We start from the raw sequence: 22,056 nt of genomic DNA on the forward strand, positions 1-22,056 counted from the left end.
TGCTGTTTTATTCAATTATAGTCTGTTGGAAGGAGAAAAAATACTAGATGTAATAGCTGAGAACTGCTTCCCATGAATGTCCAATTTAGGTCTATCTGGTATTCTAATAAGCAGAGGCGCATACTTGATATTTCAGTATCCAATGAAAAATGTCGGTTATTTACTTCAGGAGGGTTACTCTTCAGAACAGTCTTCACCTGAAAACATGCAGAGTAGGGAGGGTATCTCCTAAACACACCCCAGGACCAGGAAGTAAATAAAAACAGTAAAAAGCTATGTCTCTATTTTAAAGGGGGGCCTCTTAAGTGGTCAAGTATTTCTGAAGCTTTGGATTGCAGCAAAGTATAAGGAGGAAGCAGCCCATCCAAACTAAATTGTGTTACTCCCCTTCCTAGGAATTGCAGCTGTGTCCCCAGCCCTACAGAGGAAGATAGAAACTCCTTGAATGGTTCTTCAGGACCCTTCATAATCTGACCCTGCTTGTTTTTCATTTCTTCCAGCTCCTTCTAACAGTCTGTTCATTGTTCCAGAAACATTCTCTTCTCCTTCCCCCTTTGCTTCCTCTGAGGAAATCCTACTCATCCTTCACCCCCACCATTAAAAGTCACCACCAGGAAGCCTGTACCTCCCTCATGCCAGAATCAGTCTCTCCCCTCTGTGGTCTCTCACGACAGTGCATTGACTATGAAATTAATGTTTACCCCCTTTTGAGGATGACCAGTGGTATTAGGATCTTAATGATGCTGCTCATTTTTTAAGAACTGGGTACACAGTTCAAAAAGATGAAGAAATCCCTACACCATTAGAGGGTGTTTCCCATTTAATGGGAATTATTTAATTAAATTTACTTAATTTAATTCAAAATAAGAGCTTTGAATTGACAGGGAATATTCTTCATTTTTTAAAGAAAATTTCACTCATGATGCTGGACAAATGAGAGGCCATGCACATCTTGCTTCTGTACCTTCATCTATATATTGTTATAGTTTATTGGATTTTTAGTTTTAGCTTTTTCTTCCGCTTTCCCTGCAGATATGTTTCCCCACCCACCCTGCTCTATTTTGTTTCCTTTACTGCACAGAAGCTTTTTATTTTGATGTAGTCCCACTTGTTTATTTTGACTTTGTTGCCTATGCTTTTGGTGTCATATCCAAGGAATCATTAACCATGTCAAGATTTACCCAGGAGGGTGATGCTTTTCTGCCAGTGATTCATCACTCTACACAAACCTGCGTTTTTACTAATGCTACGTACCCTTAATATGCTGCAACCACATTGCAAGTATTTCCCTGCAAAGAGACACCTTTTTGGTTTAGAGAATATTTTGTTAACTCCAGGGTGCTAAAGATAAATTTTCATTTTCTGGCAACTTTCCAAAACAAGAGTAACGTACTGGTTTGTTACAAGCAGTGTTAGATTTTTTTTCACCTCTGTAGTGGTGTTATAAAAATAAGTTTCTTATTACTTTAGAAAAAAAATATAAGGAAGTTATTCATAGTGCTATCATCTTGTCATATCTAAGACTATTTCCTTCTAGCTTTATTTCCCCGTGCATTTTTAATACTTAGGAATCATAATCACATAGCATATACATATTTAAAAACATTAACATGGGGCTCTAAACTTGTACTTTATGGTTGGGAATTGTGGGTTATATTTATTCTTTTTGGAGGAGGAGCATAGATTTTCATAGTTCTTTGACCTTAAAAAGGCTATCTTCTAACTTACCATTAACGTCCAAATCTGTTAGCCATGTGCCATCAAACACTTTAAAATTTTCTTAGTAACTGTTTTCTGAATGATTTACTTCCTTACTTTTTGTCAAAAAACACATATCATGAAATCTACCTTCTTAACAAATGTTTAAGTGTACAGTGTAGTATTGTTAACTGCATGCACATTGTTGTAACACGGATCTTTAGGACGACTAAAACCCCATGCCCACTGGACCAGCACCTCTCCATTCCTCCCTCCTCCCAGCCCCGGGTAACCACCATTGTATTTCCTGCTTCTGAGTTTGACTACTTTAGATACCTCATCCAAGTGGAATCATGCAGTGTTTGTCCCGTGACTTGTCTCACCTAGCATAATGTCCTCTAGGCTCTTCTATGTCCCAGCACAGGACAGGATTCCCATCTTCTTTAAGGCTGAATAGTATTACATTGTGTGTGTGTATTACATTTTCTTTATCCATCCATCTGTTGATGGAAATTTAGGTTGCTTCTACTTTTTTGCTATTGCGAATAATGATGCAATGAACACCGGAGTGCAAATATCTCTTCAAGACCCTGTTTTCAGTTCTTTTAGATGAATACCCAGAGTAGGATCACTGGATCATATGGTAGTTCTATTTTTAATCTTTTGAGGAAGCTCCACACTGTTTTCCATAGTGGCTGTACCATTTTGCATTCCTACTAACAGTGCACAAGGGTTCTAATTTCTTCCCTTTCTCACTAACACTTGTTACAGTCTTTTTTTTTTTTTTTTTTTTTGACAATGGCCTCATACATCCTAACTTGTATGAGGTGATAGCTCATTGTGGTTTTGATTTATACTTCCCTGATAATTTGTGATTTTGAGCATCTTTTTGTGTACCTGTTGGCCATCTGTATGTCTTCTTTGGAGAAATGGCTATTTAAGTCTCTTACCCATTTTTTTAATCAAGTTATTTTGTTTGGTTTGGTTTTTTGCTATCCAATTGTAGGAGTTTCCTGTGTATTGGGGATATTAACCCCTTATCAGATGTACAGTTGCAAATATTTGCTTCCGTTTCATATGTTGCTTTTTCACTCTGTTGATTGTTTCCTTTGCTGCACAAAGGCTCTTTACTTTGATATAGTCCCACTTGTCTATTTTTACTTATGTCGCCTGTGCTTTTGGTGTCATATCCAAAAAATCATTGCCAAGACCAATGTTATGAAGTTTCTCCCTATGTTTATCACTAGGGGTTTTATAGTTTCAGGTCTTACATTTAAATCTTAAATGTATTTCAAGTTGATTTTTGTGTATGGTATAAGATAAAGGTCCAATTTCATTCTCATGCATGTGGAATCCAGTTTTCCCAGCATTATTTGTTGAAGAGAATGATTTAATTCTTGTGTTCTCTATTGCAGACATCAGGTGGTCAAGTCCAATAGCAAATCTTTTGGGCATAAAAATATTTGGGTCTTTATGTTATTTCCTTAGGATAGATATGCAAAATGAGAAATACTACATAACTTATTGAAACACATCAGGGCTCTTAATATTTATTGCCAAATTGCTTACCTAAAAAGATTGTGGTAGTTTACAGCCCCCGTCCCCAATCAGCAGGTAACCCCTTCTTTACCATTTTGTCACACCCTTACCAGCAGTGAGCAGTTTGCTTAAGACAGAGAAAACAAAGAAAACAAACATTTATGATTTTATTAGGTACAAATAGAGTTCTGTACTTTTAATTTGCATTTCTTTGCCACTACTAGTAAGATGGAACATTGTTAGCCATCTACTTTTATTCTTTTCTGAATTGTCAGGCCCATTATGCAGACTTCCTGTTGTTACCAAGAGAACATATTAGTATAATGATAGAGCGAAGAGTAGCAACATAAAGGTAGGCAGACCTATGAAGTGTCATTGAAAGGGTCCAAAAGTATTTGAAACAAGGACTCTCACTACTTCCTGTCCATGGTCCGAAGGGAACCTTGGGAAGAGGGAGTTGATTAGCTCCCTGCCTGTTTCCTTTTTGATAAAATGGGGATAAAAATAAAGGCTTCATAGGTCTGATGAAAAGTAAATGGAATTACATTGTGTAACCCATCCAGTACATGTGTTGGGCTTTCATCACCTTTTCCCTGGTACTTTTTAGCTCTATTTCTGCATTGGCTGGCTGGGCTACCATAGATGCTGCCTAGAAAAATGCAGTAACAAGTACTTCTTGAAACATCTAGTGTGAAGGACAACTAGAGAGTGTAACAGTGGCATTGCAATGCCCCTGACCTTGAGTACCCACGAGGTCCCTGTAGGCCTAGAGATTTGAGAGGAGGCTCTAGCATGTTCTGGCTACAGCTAATGCCTTCTGGAATTCCCTGTTTGCAACCATTGGTAAGTCCTTTGCTTGTGGCTGATTAAGAGTTGCCCATTTCCAACCTCTGTCTCCTTTTTTTCTGGAATAGCCATCCCTGCTCTTTGCCACCAAAGCAACAATGACACATAACTAATAATGATTTTTTAAAGCAATAAACTTTTCCTCCTAATACAATCTTACATGAAGCCTTAATGAACAAAGCAAGTAAAAGTAGAACTGTTGTGATTGAAACTGGGATGAGAAAACAGGTAGCCCAGCAACCCCAAGGCACCTTTGCATATACAGTTTAGAAAATAACAGAAGCCCGTGGCCGATCACTACCACCACAGGAAAACCCCAAGCTTGTGAGGTCTCACACCTAGAACTGGAGGCTCCACACGCATTCAGAGGAGCAGCGGGGGGCTGAGGAAGTCCCAGCTGCTTGAGATGCCTGGGTGCTATGCGTGGAGCTGTTGAGGGAGAGAAATGCAGAAAAATCACCAGCACCAATGAAGGGAAAGCTTTTATCTTCATCTTGCCTAAAGTATGCTATGGGCTCTTCCTACTGGTCCCACCCTGGGGGCAGCTGGGTGTGCAAGGGGGCAGTCCCTGACCATGCTGGGGGAAGAGGGCTTGTCATGCTCCTGAAGCTCATTTTACTAGCAGGACAGCCCCGGCTTGACAAAATATTGATGTGAGGGTCCAGCCTACTAGGTATGTAGTTTTTAAATTATAAGTCTCAGAGTGTGGGAAGTCATGAAAAAGCAGAGAGGAAAGAATGAAAATGTTATGACAGAAATGCATTCCTGGTAAAAATTTACATTAAAAAAAACCTCATCTAATGTTAATCTAGAAATTCTTATTTCATGGGGATTTTAAGAGGCTTGTGGGGAAAACATCCTGGTAATTGTATATGCTAATGGAGTATCCACAGGACCTTGTTAGAGTGATGGAAATTCTATTTCATGCAAACACTAATGCAGTCCTCCCTTCATGTCTTGGTAAAGCTGATTGACAGAGTATAAAATTGCTTTTTAATCCAATTTAGGAAACAAAACGTGTAGTGGGTTTTAACATTTAAAAATGCTTGAAGCGTGGAAGCAGAAACTCAAAATACTCTGGCAGATTGTCTGTGATATTGTATATCAATGGTACATTTCAGAAATATTATTTCAATATAAGTTTCTTTGAATTGAGTCATATTTTGTTCCAAAGCTTTTTTGGATTAGAGAAAGGAGAATGTATTGTGGAAATATGACCTAGAGGAAAGTGAGCAGAAACCAGTTTTTAGCTACGTTTCTCAGGAATAGACAGTTTTTAAAAGGTCTCTTTCTCTAACAAAAAGCACTGTTGCTGCTCCCACTAAGGCCACTGCCATCAAGGTTACCTCTTCCTTGGTCACCAGATCCTTTGGTCTCTTGTCAAACCTTATCCTACATCATGTCTCCTCAGCGTTCTGCCCCACTGACCACTTTTTCTACCACAAGCTGTATTGGTTAGCTCCATACTGCCTTCTCTCTGGCTTTCTCTGCATTTCTGGGCCCTCTCCTCCTACATCACTTCCTCCCCTGCCCGTCCCTCAGGTTGGTTCTCTGGGAGCATCATTCACTACCCATCCTTTTCTTTCTTGAAGCTCTCCTGGGAGATCTAGGCGCTCCTGCTGCTCCATCACCCGCCTCTCCCTGCACACCCAAATCCCTGTCTCCAGCTTCTCTTCCAGGCTCGAGACCTGCACACCCCCACTGCCTTTAGGCTGTCACTCCAGGAACTCCAACTGTCCTTTTGTGTCTTTATCTCAGCTAACTATCTCACATTATTCTGGTATCCTAAACTAGAAATTTCACAGTCACCCTGAATGCCTTTTCTTGCCTTCAGATTCAGCCTGGCACCAAGTCCTGGGGAAGTCTGCCTCAGTTTTGTCACCCCCTCACCCAAACCATGACAGAAGCTTTCAAGACTTTGCTAATTTCAATCTCATTCCTGTCCAGTGGTTCTACACGTGACTTGCCCATTTCTTTCAAAGCCACAAACTGTACCAACTCATTTCTCAATTGCCCACTGCAGCAGTTTTCAAACTGTCTTCCTAGGAGCCATAAGAATCCCTCGGACCTCCCTTGGGTCCTTCCCCCAGGGCTCCCCACAGCTTTGTTTTACATCAGTTTCACATACTCTCTGTCATGTTTCTCTTTTTCTTTTGACCAAATTTTTTCTGTTTCTCAAAGTTTGAAAACCATGGAATAAACTCTGAGTGAAGGTCACACTCTGGAGCATATCATGGAAGACCTGTTTACAATCTACTTTTCCTGCTTCCCTTGGAGAGTAGCATAAAACCTGAGTTCCAGTGACCATTTGTGCAGCCCTGCTCGAGCTACTTAACTTCCCAGTGCCTTCATTTTCCCATGTATAAACCGGGAATCATATTATTTGCGTCGCAGAGCTTTTGTAAGGCGTACCTGAGGTAACACTTGATTCTTGTTAGTGCTTCGTCAGTGTCGGCAGTGACTGCCATGTCAGTACTTAAGGTCCTCATGATTACAAGCATATTATGCCCCTTCATGCTTTGGTGCCTCTGCCCAGCCTTGCAGGGACTTCTGCCCCCCTCCCCAACCCCCGCCGTTGTTGGAGGTAAACTAATTTGTTTAGTAAGACTGACTCATACTTTCCTTCTTCTGTGAAACCTTCTCAGACACAACGCCTCTCATTTGCTACCAGTACTAAGTCAAGTTGACCCTTAAACAAGGCAGGGGTGAAGGGTGACAACTCCCCATGCAGTTGAAAATCCACATATAACTTTTGACTCTCTAAAAACTTAACTACTAGGAACCTACTACTATTGACTAGAAGCCTTACCAATAACATATCTTGTATGTTGTATGTACTGTATACTATATTCTTAGAATAAACTAAGCTAGAGAAAAGAAAATCATAAGGAAAACATATTTACAGTACTATAATGCATTTATTGAAAAAAATCCACATGTAAGTTGACCCACACAGTTCATACCCATATTGTGCAAGTGTCAGCTGTACGTACCTCTTATTAAGGCGGTCATCGTGTTGAATTTTATTGTTTCTTTGTCTTTACACACACACAGACACACACACACTCCTACAAAGATTAGGGATCATCCATCTAGGGACCTGACCAATTCATGCCCATGCCCTTTAGGTGCCTTTGAGGTGTGCTGTAGGTGCTCCCATAGGTGTGTCATTAGAGTACCCTGTGGGAACTCCCATATCTTTCCTTGTGATGCGCTGTGGACATTCCTGTATCTTTTGAATGTAGCAGAGTAACTGATGAATAGGTAAGTGAGCCAGCAAGAAGCAGCTACCTTGTGAAGAGGGCCCCTGAGTGGTGATTTGGCAATTCAGCTTGGCATTGTGCTTGTTTCCAGATTGGTTAGTTAGGGACCCCAGTAACCAGTTCTTTTCAGCTGACCTGCCACTACTGTAAAATTGCTGAAGTATTTAACCTAAAAACAGACTCCGTAGTTTATGGGACACACACACACACACACACAAAGAAACATAACTTACCTCCACAGTAATATGAACATTTCATTTTTTTTGTTGGCAAAAGTAGCTACTATTTAGTGAACGCTTAGGTGCCAGGTACTGTGTCAATACTTTACATATATTATCCTACATAATCTTCAAAAGTTAAAACTGGAAAGATGTGTATTTTCATTATTCTAACAGATGAGCAGGCTGAGGTTGAAAGAAATAAGATAACTTGTCCACGGTCTCAGAATGGGACAATAGAGCCGGGATTCAAACGGTGGGTCAAAGTGTCAGCGGGCAGGGGGCATGGTGCTGTGCGTCTCATTCCCCATCACAGCATGACCCAAGAGAGCCATGGGTACTTGTGGTATTTTTGTCCTGTTCCAATGTGGGTCTTACTGAGTCCAGGGAGTAGGCAACATTGAAACTCAAAATATATAGCATGTCTTCCAAATAGCACTAGTTTTATTCTCTGAACTCTTTACTGGTATTTTTAAAGCATCTTTTCTGGGCTTTTAGCCTCTCTCAGGTTTAGTTGTACCAAAGCACTGTAATAATACAAAAATTACTGTCCCTGGTTATCTTTTTGTTTGTTTGTTTGTTTGTATGGCTTGTTTTTTATGTTTTCACTGCAAGTTTAGAAAAGAGGTTTGTATTACATATGTACATACACACATATGTACGTATATAGAGAGAGAGAAAGAGAGAAATAAAAATGACTTATTACAGAAAACTTAGAAAGCACCAAAAAAGCACAAAAAGAAATTAATCTCCCATAAAATCAAATATTTAACCACCATTAACATTCAATCTGTAACTTTCCAAAGTTTTAATACCCACATATACATTTTTAATTACCAAAATCATAATCTGTATGAAACACTTATTTTTTTCATTTGGCAATATATCATGAACATTTTCTCATGCTAGTATTCTTCCACGAGCTGATTTTTGGGAGCAGCCTGGTAACCATCATCTAAATGTGCTAAAATTTACCTAAATGTATTGAATTTACCTAAGTTTAGCTAAATGTGCTAAAATTAATCTATACTTTCTCATTTTGTTTGTTTCCGTTTTTTTTCTAATGATTTTCATATGACTTCTGTTGTTGGTATTTAAAATCCAAAAAAACCCAAAAACAAAACAAAACGGGGTGGGGTATAAATTAATTCCTTGACATTAATATCTATGGTGAAGTGTAACCTTGGGATCATTTTCACTCAAATTGTTATAGAATTTTAGAACCTTAACACAAGAGAACTGAGCAGTCACCTGGGGTGGCCTCTGATGGGCCAGATCTCCTGACAGGTGAGCTGTCTCTGCTTACATCCCTCCATAAAAAGGCACTAATCAGCTCCTCTTTATATGTTCTGACTTTATATGTTCCTATGGACATAAGGAATCATACTCTGACAAATAGGTTTTGAAAGTTGCTTCCGAAAACTCTAGAAGCCTGAACTTCAAGATCAATGTGATTTGAGAATCTGGGAAGGAAGTTAGAGGCAGGGTGGTGGCAAGATAGCACGGAATGCTGGCTTAGCTAATAGGAGCCAAATAATTATTACAGACAGGCAGAGAGTGTTCTCTGATTTGCGAGCTACAGCTATTCTAATTGATTTCTGCATATTTGTGGATAGGGATCTGCCCTCTTCCATTTATTTTTCTCTTGACAAGTAAGATGTGAAATGTTGTTCCATGCCTTTCTAATTTAAACGTTGCACATGTTGAGAACCGATCTTGCCAGCCATTTTTAAGCCTGGCCAAAAACATAACACATTGTTGTTATTAGCCTTCATCATCTGGTTAGAGCCAACATTTTGTTTGGAACTATACTGGAGTATAAATCTCCTTTATAGGCATAACCTATTTCTGCCATAAAGTAGATTCGATGAGAAGATAACTAAGTGTCCTTGGTGAGTTGCTCTGGTTAGCCTCATGAGGCTGATTAGAGCAAGGATGCCCACTTTGAGAGACTCGTTAGGAAGTGAGATTCATGCTCTTGAGGATCTAATGATTCAGCTGAGGGGAAAGGCACATAGATAACGAATTTAAGGCAATGTGTGAAAAGTACACATACACAAAGATCAGATGCAGCTTAGAGGAAAAACAGAGCATTACCTCATGACCCGATTTTGGGCTATGGACAATGATGTCCTTGAAGCCATATGTACCACATTCAGCCTGCAAGCTGAGTAAACCATCTGTCTCACACACATGTGTACTATTTTCCAAGTATATTTAGATGCCCTGGTGGCCAGCAATGCTTTTAAATGAATTCTTGCTTTATTACATTTATTGTAGCTTTTTGCCATATTGTGTATTTTCAATCGATAGATACTCTACTTATAATTCCTATCATGGGTGTCTATAAAGTTTTTTATGTTAAAAGTTGTTTTAGTTACTTGAAGATTGGAAACTCTCATTGTCTACAACAGTGCTGTGCAGTAGAACCTTCTATGTTAATAGAAATGTCTCTGCATTGTCCAATATGGTAGTCTTTAACTATATGCTGCCCTTGAGGACTTGGAATATGGCTAGTGGGACTGAGGAAATGAATTTTTAATTTTATTTGATTTTAATCAATTTAAATTTAAATAGTCACATGTGGGAGATGCTACCATATTGGGTAATGCAGATCTATTATATCCTTTTATAGGTAACTTTCTACTCCTCTACACACACACAGGTTTTCTTTACCCCGCCCTGACCAAATGTTATGCCCAGAATTCATGATCTCCAAAGACCACCAGGGAGCTGAGTCCGATGCAAAAGCAAAGAGCCTGTATTCGAGCTAGCTCGAGCTCAATCCCCTACCTGCACCGACACAGCGGTGAGATACCTGACTTTGTTTCAATGTCTACCCACAAATGTGGGTGGCTACCAGGCCTACTTCTTCTCAGGGGCCCCTATTCCTGACAGTTCATTAGGTCAAGAGAAGAGTTCTCTTGTAGATGCTTAATGCAATCACTTTAAAAGGCTTTCCTAATCATAGACATAAAAAGAATGGTAGTTTACACTTTTCTTTCAGCCACCATCTGACTCTCAGAGACTTGAAGAAGTTTCTGTATAACTGGGCCACATGCACTAATGGTTTTCATATTTAGTTTGTTTCGGAGTTCATACAACATGTTCTTTCTTTAAAAATTGACTGTTTGGTAGGCAGCGTGGCTATAATTAATTAAATAATTAAATAATAATTAATAATTAAATAATTATTAGAAACTCAGAAATAAAATCTTATCCTAGGGCTCATCTTAGGCAAGAAAATTTCCCTTTCCTTTGTTCTTTTTTTTTTTTAATGTTTATTTTTGAGAGAGAGAGAGAGAGAGAGAGAGCGAGCCAGCAGGGGAGGGGCAGATTGAGAGGAGACACAGAATCTGAAGCAGGCTCCAGGCTCAGAGCTGTCAGCACACAGCCCAATGCGGGTCTTGAACCCACAAACCGTGAGATCATGACCTGAGCTGAAGTCGGACGCTTAACCAACTGAGCCACCCAGGCGCCCCACCCTTTCCTTTGTTCCGATGGTTATGAAGAGTAACCAAATGATTTTTCTTCTCTTACTCTGAAACAATTAATTAATACAATTAATTAATAGCACTTTACCCGTTCTATATCTTTCTCATGACTCATTGCCTTGGATTCTTTTAAGAACATCATGAGCAGTGACAACATACAGTGTAATAGCTTCGTTTGAGGTAACAAGATCATGAGAGGATAGCCAAGTATCTCTGAACATAAAATTCACCCTGATATTTATATTATGGTTGCTATTCATTATAAATGTAGTACTGGTTGGATTACTAGGTAACTCAAAATTGTAATTTTCCCCAAAGGACTTTTGTTCTGCACTGTTTGAAAACAAGATGGAGGAAGACAGTGACTTGTAGAATTTAAAAAGCCATATGACCAAAAAGTTCTTTTGGAACTCATACTTGAGAAGTTCCCATTAAAACAATAAACACCTTTCATGGACCAGTCTGGGAAGAGGTCTTCCTATGGGGGGTCTTTCTGTCGAAGGAGGGCCATTTATGCACGCCCAACCAAGTGAGATGGCTGCACCGCTCTTCTCTGCTACACTCTGGGCAGGCAGTCTCACTTTTTTGCCCTGCCTGATATGAGGCCTGAGCTTAGACATCTCTTCACAGAACAGACCCAGAGTGAGGAAAGTTTCACTTGCTGAACCAGGAGGGCAGAAGTGTCCTCCTGGCTCCTGCCAGGCAGTGCATCCCAATACTGGGTGCACCAACAGGAGAGGAAGCTTAGAGGCAACTACACTCAGAGTGCCCAAAGCACATAGATCCCCAGTGAGATGATAACAGAGCACTGATAGGTGTATCATAACCTCCATCTTGTATACCGGGATTCTTCCATTCTTCACCCTCTGTCGTAAATTCCACTGACAGATAAATCCATAGGCAGTTGTTTCCGACATTAAAGTTGTTGAACATCTCTTCTCCTAGCACTTCCTTTTACTGTGTTTGTCCCATTTTCATTAAACACATCCCTCCATCATCTGCTGATGTCCATTCTGAAGGAGATGCATGGATTGTTGTGATGGTGGTGGTGTGTGTGTATGTGTGTGTGAGGAGTGAAGCCCAGGGAAGAGGCAGCCAGCAAAAAGAAGTTAACATTCGCAAGTATAAAACACCACCCTAAATTTGCTTCCCTTTCTATTCTGTTGTAAACACCAAAGAATTCATTCTGGCCCTGTGCTCCCATCTCCTTTGTGGAAGAGAGGAATGAGGAGGCATAAGCTGAGGGCCCTTCAGACTTTGGGAAAGATCTAAAAGAACAGTATAATTTGGGGTCTGTGCCGTTCCCCTCCCTGGGGTCTTCCTGGGCTCGGGCTGCCACACCTCCTCCCTCTGCATGTGAACAACGATGCGTGGCTCTTTTCACAGGACTAGGTCCTTCTCCTTGGTAAGTCTGTACAGAAAAGTTAATGGGCAGTGCTAGTCAGTCTCTCTAGTACAGTCAGTTCAGTCATATGACTTAACCTTCATGTGTCCATTTTACGTATTTTCATTCTGGTTACAAAATTATATCAACTTGTTGTGTCTTCTAAATTTTCCTTTTTGCCGTTTGAGTCTCCATATATTTCTTTGATTAGAGTATCTTACCCTCAAAGCCTCTGATCTTCACTGTAGGAAACTAGTACAAGGCTAACTATCTGTTAGCAAACTTTGGGTTGCTGGATGATTTCATAATTGCCTTCAAATGTACTAACAAGGATGCAGGTTTGATGAAATGCTTATGAGTGGTGGCTTTAGAGAAATCAACCTCTATTCTCAGTATTGAATTCCACGCTACTAATGTATTAATGCATCTGTCTCCTGCCTTTTTTATTTCAGTACCTACTAGAAATGAAAAGCTTAATTCTACCCCCAGAACATATCCTGAAGCGAGGGGACAGTGAAGCAATAGCATATGCGTTCTTTCATCTGGCGCACTGGAAGAGGGTGGAAGGGGCTTTGAATCTTTTGCATTGTACGTGGGAAGGCAGTAAGTAATTTTCTTTCTTTGAAACATTTTTTTAAGAGCATGAAAAGATGCCAAACTGTTTTTACCCTGAATGTTCGTGATGAATAATGACGATTTGCATATCTATAGCTCTTCTTCTCTGCAATGTTCTATCACTGAGAGAGGATGGTTAATGAGGCTCTTCAGTTCCCCAGCAGTGGTAGGTGTTACTGAGGCGATGCCATCCTTAAACCTTAAAAAAGCAAGTTTTACAATAGATGGGATGAATCTGGACTGTTCTGGCAGAGGAGCATTCTATAACTGGAAAACCCTCTTTGGAGACCCGGACACCCCCTCAGCTTCAGGGGAATCTTTGGCTTGGGGTTAGGCCTCGGGCTGGGCTCTGACTACCACTTCTGGATGGCTTTTCTAGAAGGATTGACTAAAGAGCCACAGTTATCCTCCAGTGGAGCTGGGTCTGCAGTTATGCTTCAGAACAAGAGCAGTGGCCACAGGACCCTCGTGTTTGGTGGCAAGTGGAGCATTGGTGTGTTAATGGATAATGCCTATCGGCTAGATGTAGGGATAAATCGGTCTGAGTATGTGGCAGGCATAACCGTTCTGTGAAGGAGAAGAGGCTTTAATTGTAGGTGAGACAACGCTCCCTGTCCTGGAGGAGCGTCTCATCTAGTTGGGAGGAGTAACCAGCAGACAGCAGCTGCCCAGTGATCTTTTCAGAAGGGAGAGGTCTGTGGGGTGGAGGAGTCATGGGTAACCTTATAGGTCATATGGAATTTGAACCAAGCCTTGAAGAACTAGGACAGTGTCATAAGCAAGGACACTGTGCTAAGTGGCAGGGCTGTTTGGAAGAATGCAAATTGAGAGGAAAGGCCCAAGACTACAGATTATTGGACGATATGTGCATTGACAGACTGTTATTAGTTTAAGCAAAACAAATGCAACATGTAGCATGGGGTGTTTTTTTTTTTTTTTCCCCTCTCATAGGGAAACAAAACAAGTATTAATCTTTTGATAATTTTTTCTTAGTTCACTCCTACTCTGATCAGCCTCACAAAGGAATGTCTTTTTAATCCCTTTCACTCTGTTTATCTTTGCTGCTTCCATTTTTATTTTGATAATCTTCTGCTCTTCCCTTTTCCTGCCCCACCCGAATCCAACAGGAATCCAAATTGATGCAGGAAGGGGGCGGGGTTGGGGGGGTGGGCAGCCACAGGGAATGGGGTAAAAGTAAGTTGACAGAGATGGGACTCATGTTGACTGAAAGTTTTTTGCTTAGTTTTGAAAATACTTCTTTAGAGAATTGATAGTGAGTTTACTTAAATAATTTGCTATTTATAACTTGAGTGATGTTGACTTGGTTGATGCTTCCTCCCCCCCCCCCCCCCCCAAATAAGTGTAATAACACACTTCAGGTGTCCCGGTCCTATGTTAAGACAGCTCACTCCACTGAGGGCATGTGTAGGCGTGTGTACAGTCCCCACTGGGTTTGGTTTATTACTGCATTTAAGGTGTTCTGCCCAAAAAGGACAAAAGGAATTTTTGTTTAAACACAAGAAAGAGAGAGAAAAAGCCTAGCAAGATTGAACATTAGAGGCCTCAACTAGGGTTAGCTGTGGAAAAATTAAGTGGATTGATTGGCTAACCAAATAAAGATATAGTCATAGATTAGCATTTGGGAAACATAGCAAAATTGATAAGAAAGTTACAGTTGTATCGAAAGGATCAAAACAGGGAGGCAAGAAATGATAGAGACATGGTGTTAGGAATGGCATAACCATAAAAAAAAATCCCCTCAGGAATAACTGGAAATTTTGTTTGGAAATGAGTTACCCATATAATCAGATAACAATGGGGAGATTCTCTGAATCAACTGGGAAGGACAATGAGATCTGAAGAAATATGCAGTAACCTGGTGAGCTCCAAAATCTAGCAGAGTGGGAATGTTAGGGGAATGTAATTACCTCAGATTTTATTGGAATGAAGAGAGGAGATGAATATTTAGACATAAACCAGGATAGCAAGGCAGTCAGGGACCTCAAAGAAAGAGAAATTCTGCATTTGATCCTTACGGATAAATAGAAACCACTCCAAGGAAGTTACACTACTTACTATTAAGTTTTTGAAAAGAGAGTCCTACCATGCAGTTCTAGATGGGAACTGTGTGAGTGCTTCCTAGGCACAGGTGTCTTGGAGAATACCAGCCACCTTCAAGAGTGGGCGTACAGCTGGGTAATTTACCAAGAGTTTCATGTCCATCATTTCATGTACTCTTCCTGACAACGTTCTGAGTTAGACCGGAGAGAGAGAGAGGTGGCCACCTCAGTTGTGTAAGAGAGGACCACGGCCCCCGAGAGGAGTGGCTTATTGTAAGTCTCGCAGCCCCTGTTGGTGGAGCTAGGATGTAAACCCAGGTCCACTTTCTCTTCAGGCTTCTTTTCTATAATACCAGCTATGTAGCTTTTGCCTGAATAGATTAAGCATAAGAGGATCAGTTATCTCTGAGACATTTGCTTGGAAGCTTCAATTTACACCACAACTTATAGGCTCGGGAGTACTTACTCCTCTTCTAGTGTTTAGAAAGTTAATCATTCTAGATAAAATTGTATTTTTGTTGTGGAATGTTGACTTAAATATTTTAAATGTAGAACGAGCCCAATTTTATAAAAAATAAATTCTACATATAAACAAAGGAAAGAGACTGGAAATAAATGCATCTTTAAGTGGACTTTAAGAGATTTTTTCCTTCATATTTGTATTTTTCCAGTCTTCTCAACATGCATATGTATTTTTCTACAAGCACATATATGTATGTTTCACTGCAAAGTTCTAGGTTTTTTTTTTTTTTTATGAACAAACCTCTAAATCTCTCATGGAATTTAGAAGAATTACCACTTTAACTTCGGACAGTCATGTGCAGTCTTTTGACAGTGCTTCCTGACCTGTGTCCATTCTGAGTTAAATTAAATGGAGGCATCAGAGTTTGGACTTTAAATCAGAGGACTTGAATTACAATTCCAACGTGGCTACCTGTAGTGGTATTTACTTAACACACCCAGTTTCTCAAAACTGTGAATCACAGATGATATCGATTGCCCTCTCCCCACCCCAGGGTGTTGGGCTTCAAGGCAGTTGCTCTGGGGCAACTACAGTAGGTGAACCGCTCCGTCTCCCTCAGAGGTCCCTCAGACCGCCTGTGCCCGAGTGCAGGAGGCTGCACTTCCTCCAGTGCACCACGTGGTGGCGCCTTTTGACATCACCAGCCTCCTAGTTTAGGTTTTGTCCTTTACATCTTTTCTAGTTCATTCTGAAATTTAAGGCCATTCCCCAACTCCCTTTCAACTTCCCCTTTCATTAGAAAGGGAATTCAGGGAGGAAGGTAACAGTACCTAATTTCACCAGTTCCCATGTTAAGAATGAGTATTCTTTTAGTCAGTTGATCTTTTGGAGATTAAAAAACATTCTTCTGTCAAAAGTGTTGGTTTAGGAGTAGGGATGGAGATTATATTTTGCTTTGCGCTTTAATGAGTTTATTATGAGCGTTAGTCATCTTGTGGAATTAAGTGAATTTCCCACCAATCAGGCTGAAATAACTCACATTTTTGATAAAACCCCAAAGTCCAGCTGATGCATGGCAGAGATTGTTTGGGTTTGAAACATATGGTGGTTAAAAAAAAACCTGAGTCCTCAACCACAAATACATCAGCATTTCAAAGGTTTCTAAAATGTTTGATTCATCACTATCCCAGCCCCTGAAATTGCACAATATGTTCCTCAAAGTCAAGATAATCAAGAAAGGGGAAAAGCTTTAATTTACAAGATTTAAAAATATGTTTCTTAGGTCATTACACAGCTGCCACCTTATCTGAATTACACTTATTTTAAACACTGTAGGTTCTGGTTATCCTCACACACAAACACACACACACATACACGCGCGCGCGCACACACACACACACACACACATTTCTGCAAGTCTGAGTTGAATATACAAAACGTATATAAATGAGGGATCTCATTTGAACTGGGTCTTATTTACAACAGTATTGCGCCTTATGGGGCCCTATTTTAAATGGCACATCTATGTTTTACCTATATTAAATACTGATGTGGCCTTATCTCCTTCCTACCTCGATCTTTACAAGGCTCATTTTAGCTGTATTTATTTTACAAAGCAGGGTAGTCTGCTGACCGCAACTACGAACTTCAAGATTTAACTTTCTTAGTTCTATATATCAGAAGACAAGTATGCCATGGGGTAAATCACTTAGCCTTTCTTTGTTTCCGTTTTTTCCACTTGACCAAGTAAGACTCTTTATTTTCTTTTTGGAGATTTTTTTCTCCCCAAAGAATTCACTAAATAATGTATAAGATTTGAAGGTGGTGTTTTTGAGGGGGACTAAGGCAGAATATTTCCTTTGAGAGGAGAAAATGGCCCATTGTTGAAGCATAGGATGAAATTCTGATTCTAATTTATTCTCTTTGAACCTGATAGTAAATGCTGCTTGCTGTAAGATGTGGTCCTTGGGGCATTTCCTCTAACCAAACCTTTCCTCCAAAAGGCTGGCACCTTTTGGACTGCTAAAGAGAGATTTCCCCACCACTCAGCCCATAGAGCCAATGCTAAATTTTATAATTTGGGGAGAAAGTGATGGTCTGCTAAAGTTTCTGGTCGTAGTTAACTTACTCTCATAGCCAGTCTCCAGATGTCATGCAGTGCCTCGTCACCTACTGCCCAGTAAGACCAGCTTGTCCCTTTCATTTATTCTATCTTGGCGATGGGCCGTAATTTCAATCCGCCTGAGATTTTAAAAGGAAAACTGTGTCTCTTCCTGATTGTGCATTAGTTCACTTATTCCTTTATTCATTGAACATTTATTGAGCGCCTCCTTTGTGCCAGGCGTTGTGTTGGAGAGACCAGGATACATAAGACTCTTAAATGCTTTGAGAGAAACATTAATATGTGTGTGTGTGAATACACATATGCGTCTGCTCCTATATAGTCACATATACATCTAGAAACACACACACACACATATAACATACAGTGTGCACACAGGCAGTACTGTCATGGAAGTAGGAACAGAGTGTTCAGGTGTTGAGGGTCGCCAGCAAGTTAGTGAATCTCCTATAAAATTCCAGAATTTCTCTTCAGAATTGGACCGGTACATCATTTAATCAAGGGAGGGTGATTTTCCCAAGACCACATAACTAGTGAAAGAATGTGGATCAGAACCCAGGCTTTTTGACTTTAGAACTCTTTATTATTGTGCCCAAATGTCTCATAAAAGACAGCTAGCCTTTATAGCCAGTTACCTACTTTACATTCAAAGGTGACAATGTAAAATTTGTATTTTGATGATAGTTTTCTGCTCTGTCATTTGCACTTCTAGTTGTTTATAAACAAGCAGCATTTTTACTTATTAGCAAGAGTATGACCTGATAGAGAAAGTAGGAACTTTGGGTTTAGTAGAAAGAGAATGTGAAGAGAAACCTAACCTTTATTGGGCCATCGGACCCCATGTTGAGACACTTAGTTTCTTTTTTTTTTTTTTTTAATTAATTTATTTATTTATTTTTGAGACAGAGACAGAGCATGAACAGGGGAGGGTCAGAGAGAGGGAGACACAGAATCTGAAACAGGCTCCAGGCTCTGAGCTGTCAGCACAGAGCCCGACGCGGGGCTTGAACTCACAGCCCTCACGGACCGCGAGATCATGACCTGAGCCGAAGTCGGCCACTCAACCGACTGAGCCACCCAGGCGCCCCGAGACACTTAGTTTCTTGAAGCCTCTCAGAGTCTGTAGTATTCTCATGTTTACAGACAGAGAGACTGGACACAGACTAATGACCCACCCAGTCTCATACAGTTGTTAGCTTGGTCAAGTTTAGCTCATCCTTACCTGTCACCTCCACGACTCCTTTATTAGATATGCACAGCATGGGGGCACCATCACAGGGAAACTTCCACGTTGATTTTCATGATTATTGGATCATCTGTTTCCCGCCGCAGGCAGTGAGCTCCATCAATGCAGGGACAGTGTGTGGCTCACCTTTCTATCCCTGGCGCATGAGGAAGCACTCACATTTTAATAGGGTGGAGCTAGGATTCAAACTCACTTCTCACTACTACAAGTAATCTGTCTATATAAAGTTCTCTGAGATCCTCTTTGAAAAAGGCCAACATAGACAAAATATCCCACGTTATCTTCTATCCTTATCCATATAGTGGGTAAGATGAGAGGTCACTGGAAATCAATGGGAAAATTCGGAATTAGTTTGTTCATGCATCTATCCTTCTGTCCCCTCTTTGGTTCTGTTAATTTTTTTCTCCAGGATTAGTATAGGGTCTCTGGTGAGCACAACACTGAAAGGCATGGGGCTTAGAAAACGAGTCTGGTCAGGGAGAAAAGACAGCAGTGTAATGCCTCAGACTTTGCTGTGGGGGTCCTATGTGTTCATTAACTGGCTCCCCATTTCATTTTGTCTCTTCCTCAATGGCGCAACAGAAGTCAAGGTAGGAGAGGTGACAGCACATAGAAGAAAATGCAGACATGAAATGCCGTTCGTGTATTATGCATTAACCTGGAGTGGCCCAGCTTTTTTGTTTTGTTTTTAACCAAATACATGTACATTTTTAATTCCTCTGAAACATGTGTTTTTCCAGACAAAGATTTTTAGGAGCTTTGTAGTCACTTAGGAAATAGATAAAATTAATAAAATAGATGCCCTTTTTTTTTTTTAATTCCTCTTTCCACCATCAGATCAGCATGTAACTACTTGCACTTGCAAAATTTCTGGACATTCAGCTAAAACCACGAGGTTCTTGTCTTCTCAGTGAGGGGATCCGGAGGTGGGAGGTGAGGCTTGTGGGGCTTCTGTAGTGCCTCTTGCTGCTCTCCCCAGACCTCCACTGCTTATCTCACACTCTCCTGGACCCTGCACAGCAGGGTGGCTGAGGGATAGAATTGCAAACAGAAATTGTATTTGCTTTTGTTTAGTGAAGCCAAAAAGCTTAATCTTATTTTCTGAACTCGATGTAAATGACAACTGACATGAGAACGAAATTTTTAGAGCGCCCCAAACATCTTTCAGTCGTGGAGGTTGCGAGGGAGGGAGCCGTGGGAGGGGGCGAGGTGGGGAGAACAGTGCAGGACGACTCTGTGTGTGTGTGTGTGTGTGTGTGTGTGTGTGTGTGTGTAAGTTGTATGTAACCACTCTCTCCACCCTCTCCAAAAAGACCAGAACTGATTAGAAGGAAAAGACTAACTTGATGCACAGAATCCTGTATGCACGCCAAACACTGCAGAAAAAAAGATCTGGCATCTGACTGAAAAGACACCAACCAACCATTTGATTTCTATGGTTGAACACTCTCAAGATCTTGCACTCCTATATTTCACTTAAAAAATTGCTCCCTGAAGTGCAGACTGACTTCAATTTTGAGTAAAATTTAGCATTCAAATTTATAGCCGCTTTGAAAAGTGAGGGTTTATTTACATCATGTGAACCTGAACAGATTCATAATTACAGCAGCCCTGTCGTGCATAGAGAATCTGGGGTAAAAAAAAATTCCACGTAGGTTTTTCCACATTTTTGGGATGCTTTCATAGCAGCCTTCATTTATGGGAAACGGTATTAAAATCCTGCCATACTGCAGTTTAAATTTAAACATACTGCTTCCCAGAAGAGATTTTAGCGTCCTGTTAAGGCACTGGTTTTGTTTTGTACTTTTTTTCCTCATCTTGCAAACCTAATGAGACATACTGGTTCCTCTGAGTGATGTCTGCGTGCTAACAACCTGTGCAGGGAGTGCCTCTTGTTAGTTGCAATGAGCAGAAGCCATCTTTGTGTGAAAGAGAAGTCTGATTGAACTAGGGTGAGCCTTTCATTTTAAGAAGAGTTAAAGTCTGGGGTGTTTTTAATGTTTTAATCTCCGTTTAAGAGGTTTCTGTTACAAGAGGAAAATTGATAACATTTTTACCTCAGCAAACTGCCAGCACACTGGCTCTGCTCTAATCCCACGTTTCTAGTGATTTATATTCTCCATGGCAATGTGCTGTAACCTCAGAGTGATACCACTGTGGTGTAGATTGACTGCATTCCAAATGCTGGAATCACATACATAATGTTTTTACTTTTAAATAATATTCAGACACCAGAATAAATACCATATGTGCACTGATGCTGGTTACAATGGAACCTTGTCATTTCTTGTGAGGGAGAACATTCTTTGTTTCTGATTCCCATTTGAAATAAGTATGCAAAAGATAAATACGTACATTGATGGCATTTTGAGAAGGTGGAGGTAATTACACAGCTGAGGATGTAGCTACGATTCCTTGAAATGCAGCATTTAAGACTAAAAAGATTGTTGTGTTGCCCCTACCTACTCCTCTTTGATACACATGAAAGCAAGGATTGTTATGTGACCTTGCCAATGTAGGGTGTCGTTTTTATACTTTACATGTACAGCATGCTGTAGTTAAAGGACATCTGTTGAAGAAAAATTACTCTGTGAGCACTAAGTTCATAGCAACAGTGAGACTAACATGCTGATGACATCGTAACAGGGAGAGTAACACACGTGATAATGGAAAGGGATGGATTGATTGGAAAGCCATAATTCAGTGTGAGACCTCATGTTATCTGAAGCCACAAGAGCAGAATTTAGGTGGCCTGACATCATCAAAACACAGATAATCAATCTCTCCAGATCCATTTTTCCCCCCACATGGTATTGAAGATTGAAAAGTTTCATTTAAAGTTTAGAAATACCTCCCAAGTCATGCAATTTTAGGTTTGCACTTTTGTCCATCTTGGTTGGAATTCTCATCCACCTAGACATGTTTTTTAAATAGACATGGTAGAATGCCTTTCATATTTGTACATCTATAACAAGCTTCAGCTAGTCAATCCACATTTGCTTCTTGGGGAAGCATTTCAATCCAGGTTTGTGTTATTACCATCAGTTGAGCTATATTGAATTAGTGCTTGTGACATTTTAATAATACTTTGTAGATGAGGAAATCCTG

At 40.3% G+C, this 22,056-nt stretch overlaps 1 protein-coding gene across 5 annotated transcripts in view; it reads left to right on the plus strand.

Annotated features, from left to right (window-relative positions):
- ST7 (suppression of tumorigenicity 7) overlaps positions 1-22,056 on the plus strand; it is a 249,460-nt gene that overhangs the window by 216,014 nt on the left and 11,390 nt on the right. For all 5 annotated transcript variants that reach the window (XM_053896838.1, XM_053896839.1, XM_019418043.2 and 2 more), the window contains one exon: positions 12,895-13,045. In XM_053896838.1, coding sequence (XP_053752813.1) covers positions 12,895-13,045 — 151 coding nt within the window. The remainder of the gene's footprint in view (positions 1-12,894; positions 13,046-22,056) is intronic.

This window comes from Panthera pardus, unplaced genomic scaffold (genome assembly GCF_024362965.1).
Source record: "Panthera pardus isolate Hobbes unplaced genomic scaffold, ASM2436296v1 HiC_scaffold_8, whole genome shotgun sequence".
NCBI lineage: Eukaryota > Metazoa > Chordata > Mammalia > Carnivora > Felidae > Panthera > Panthera pardus.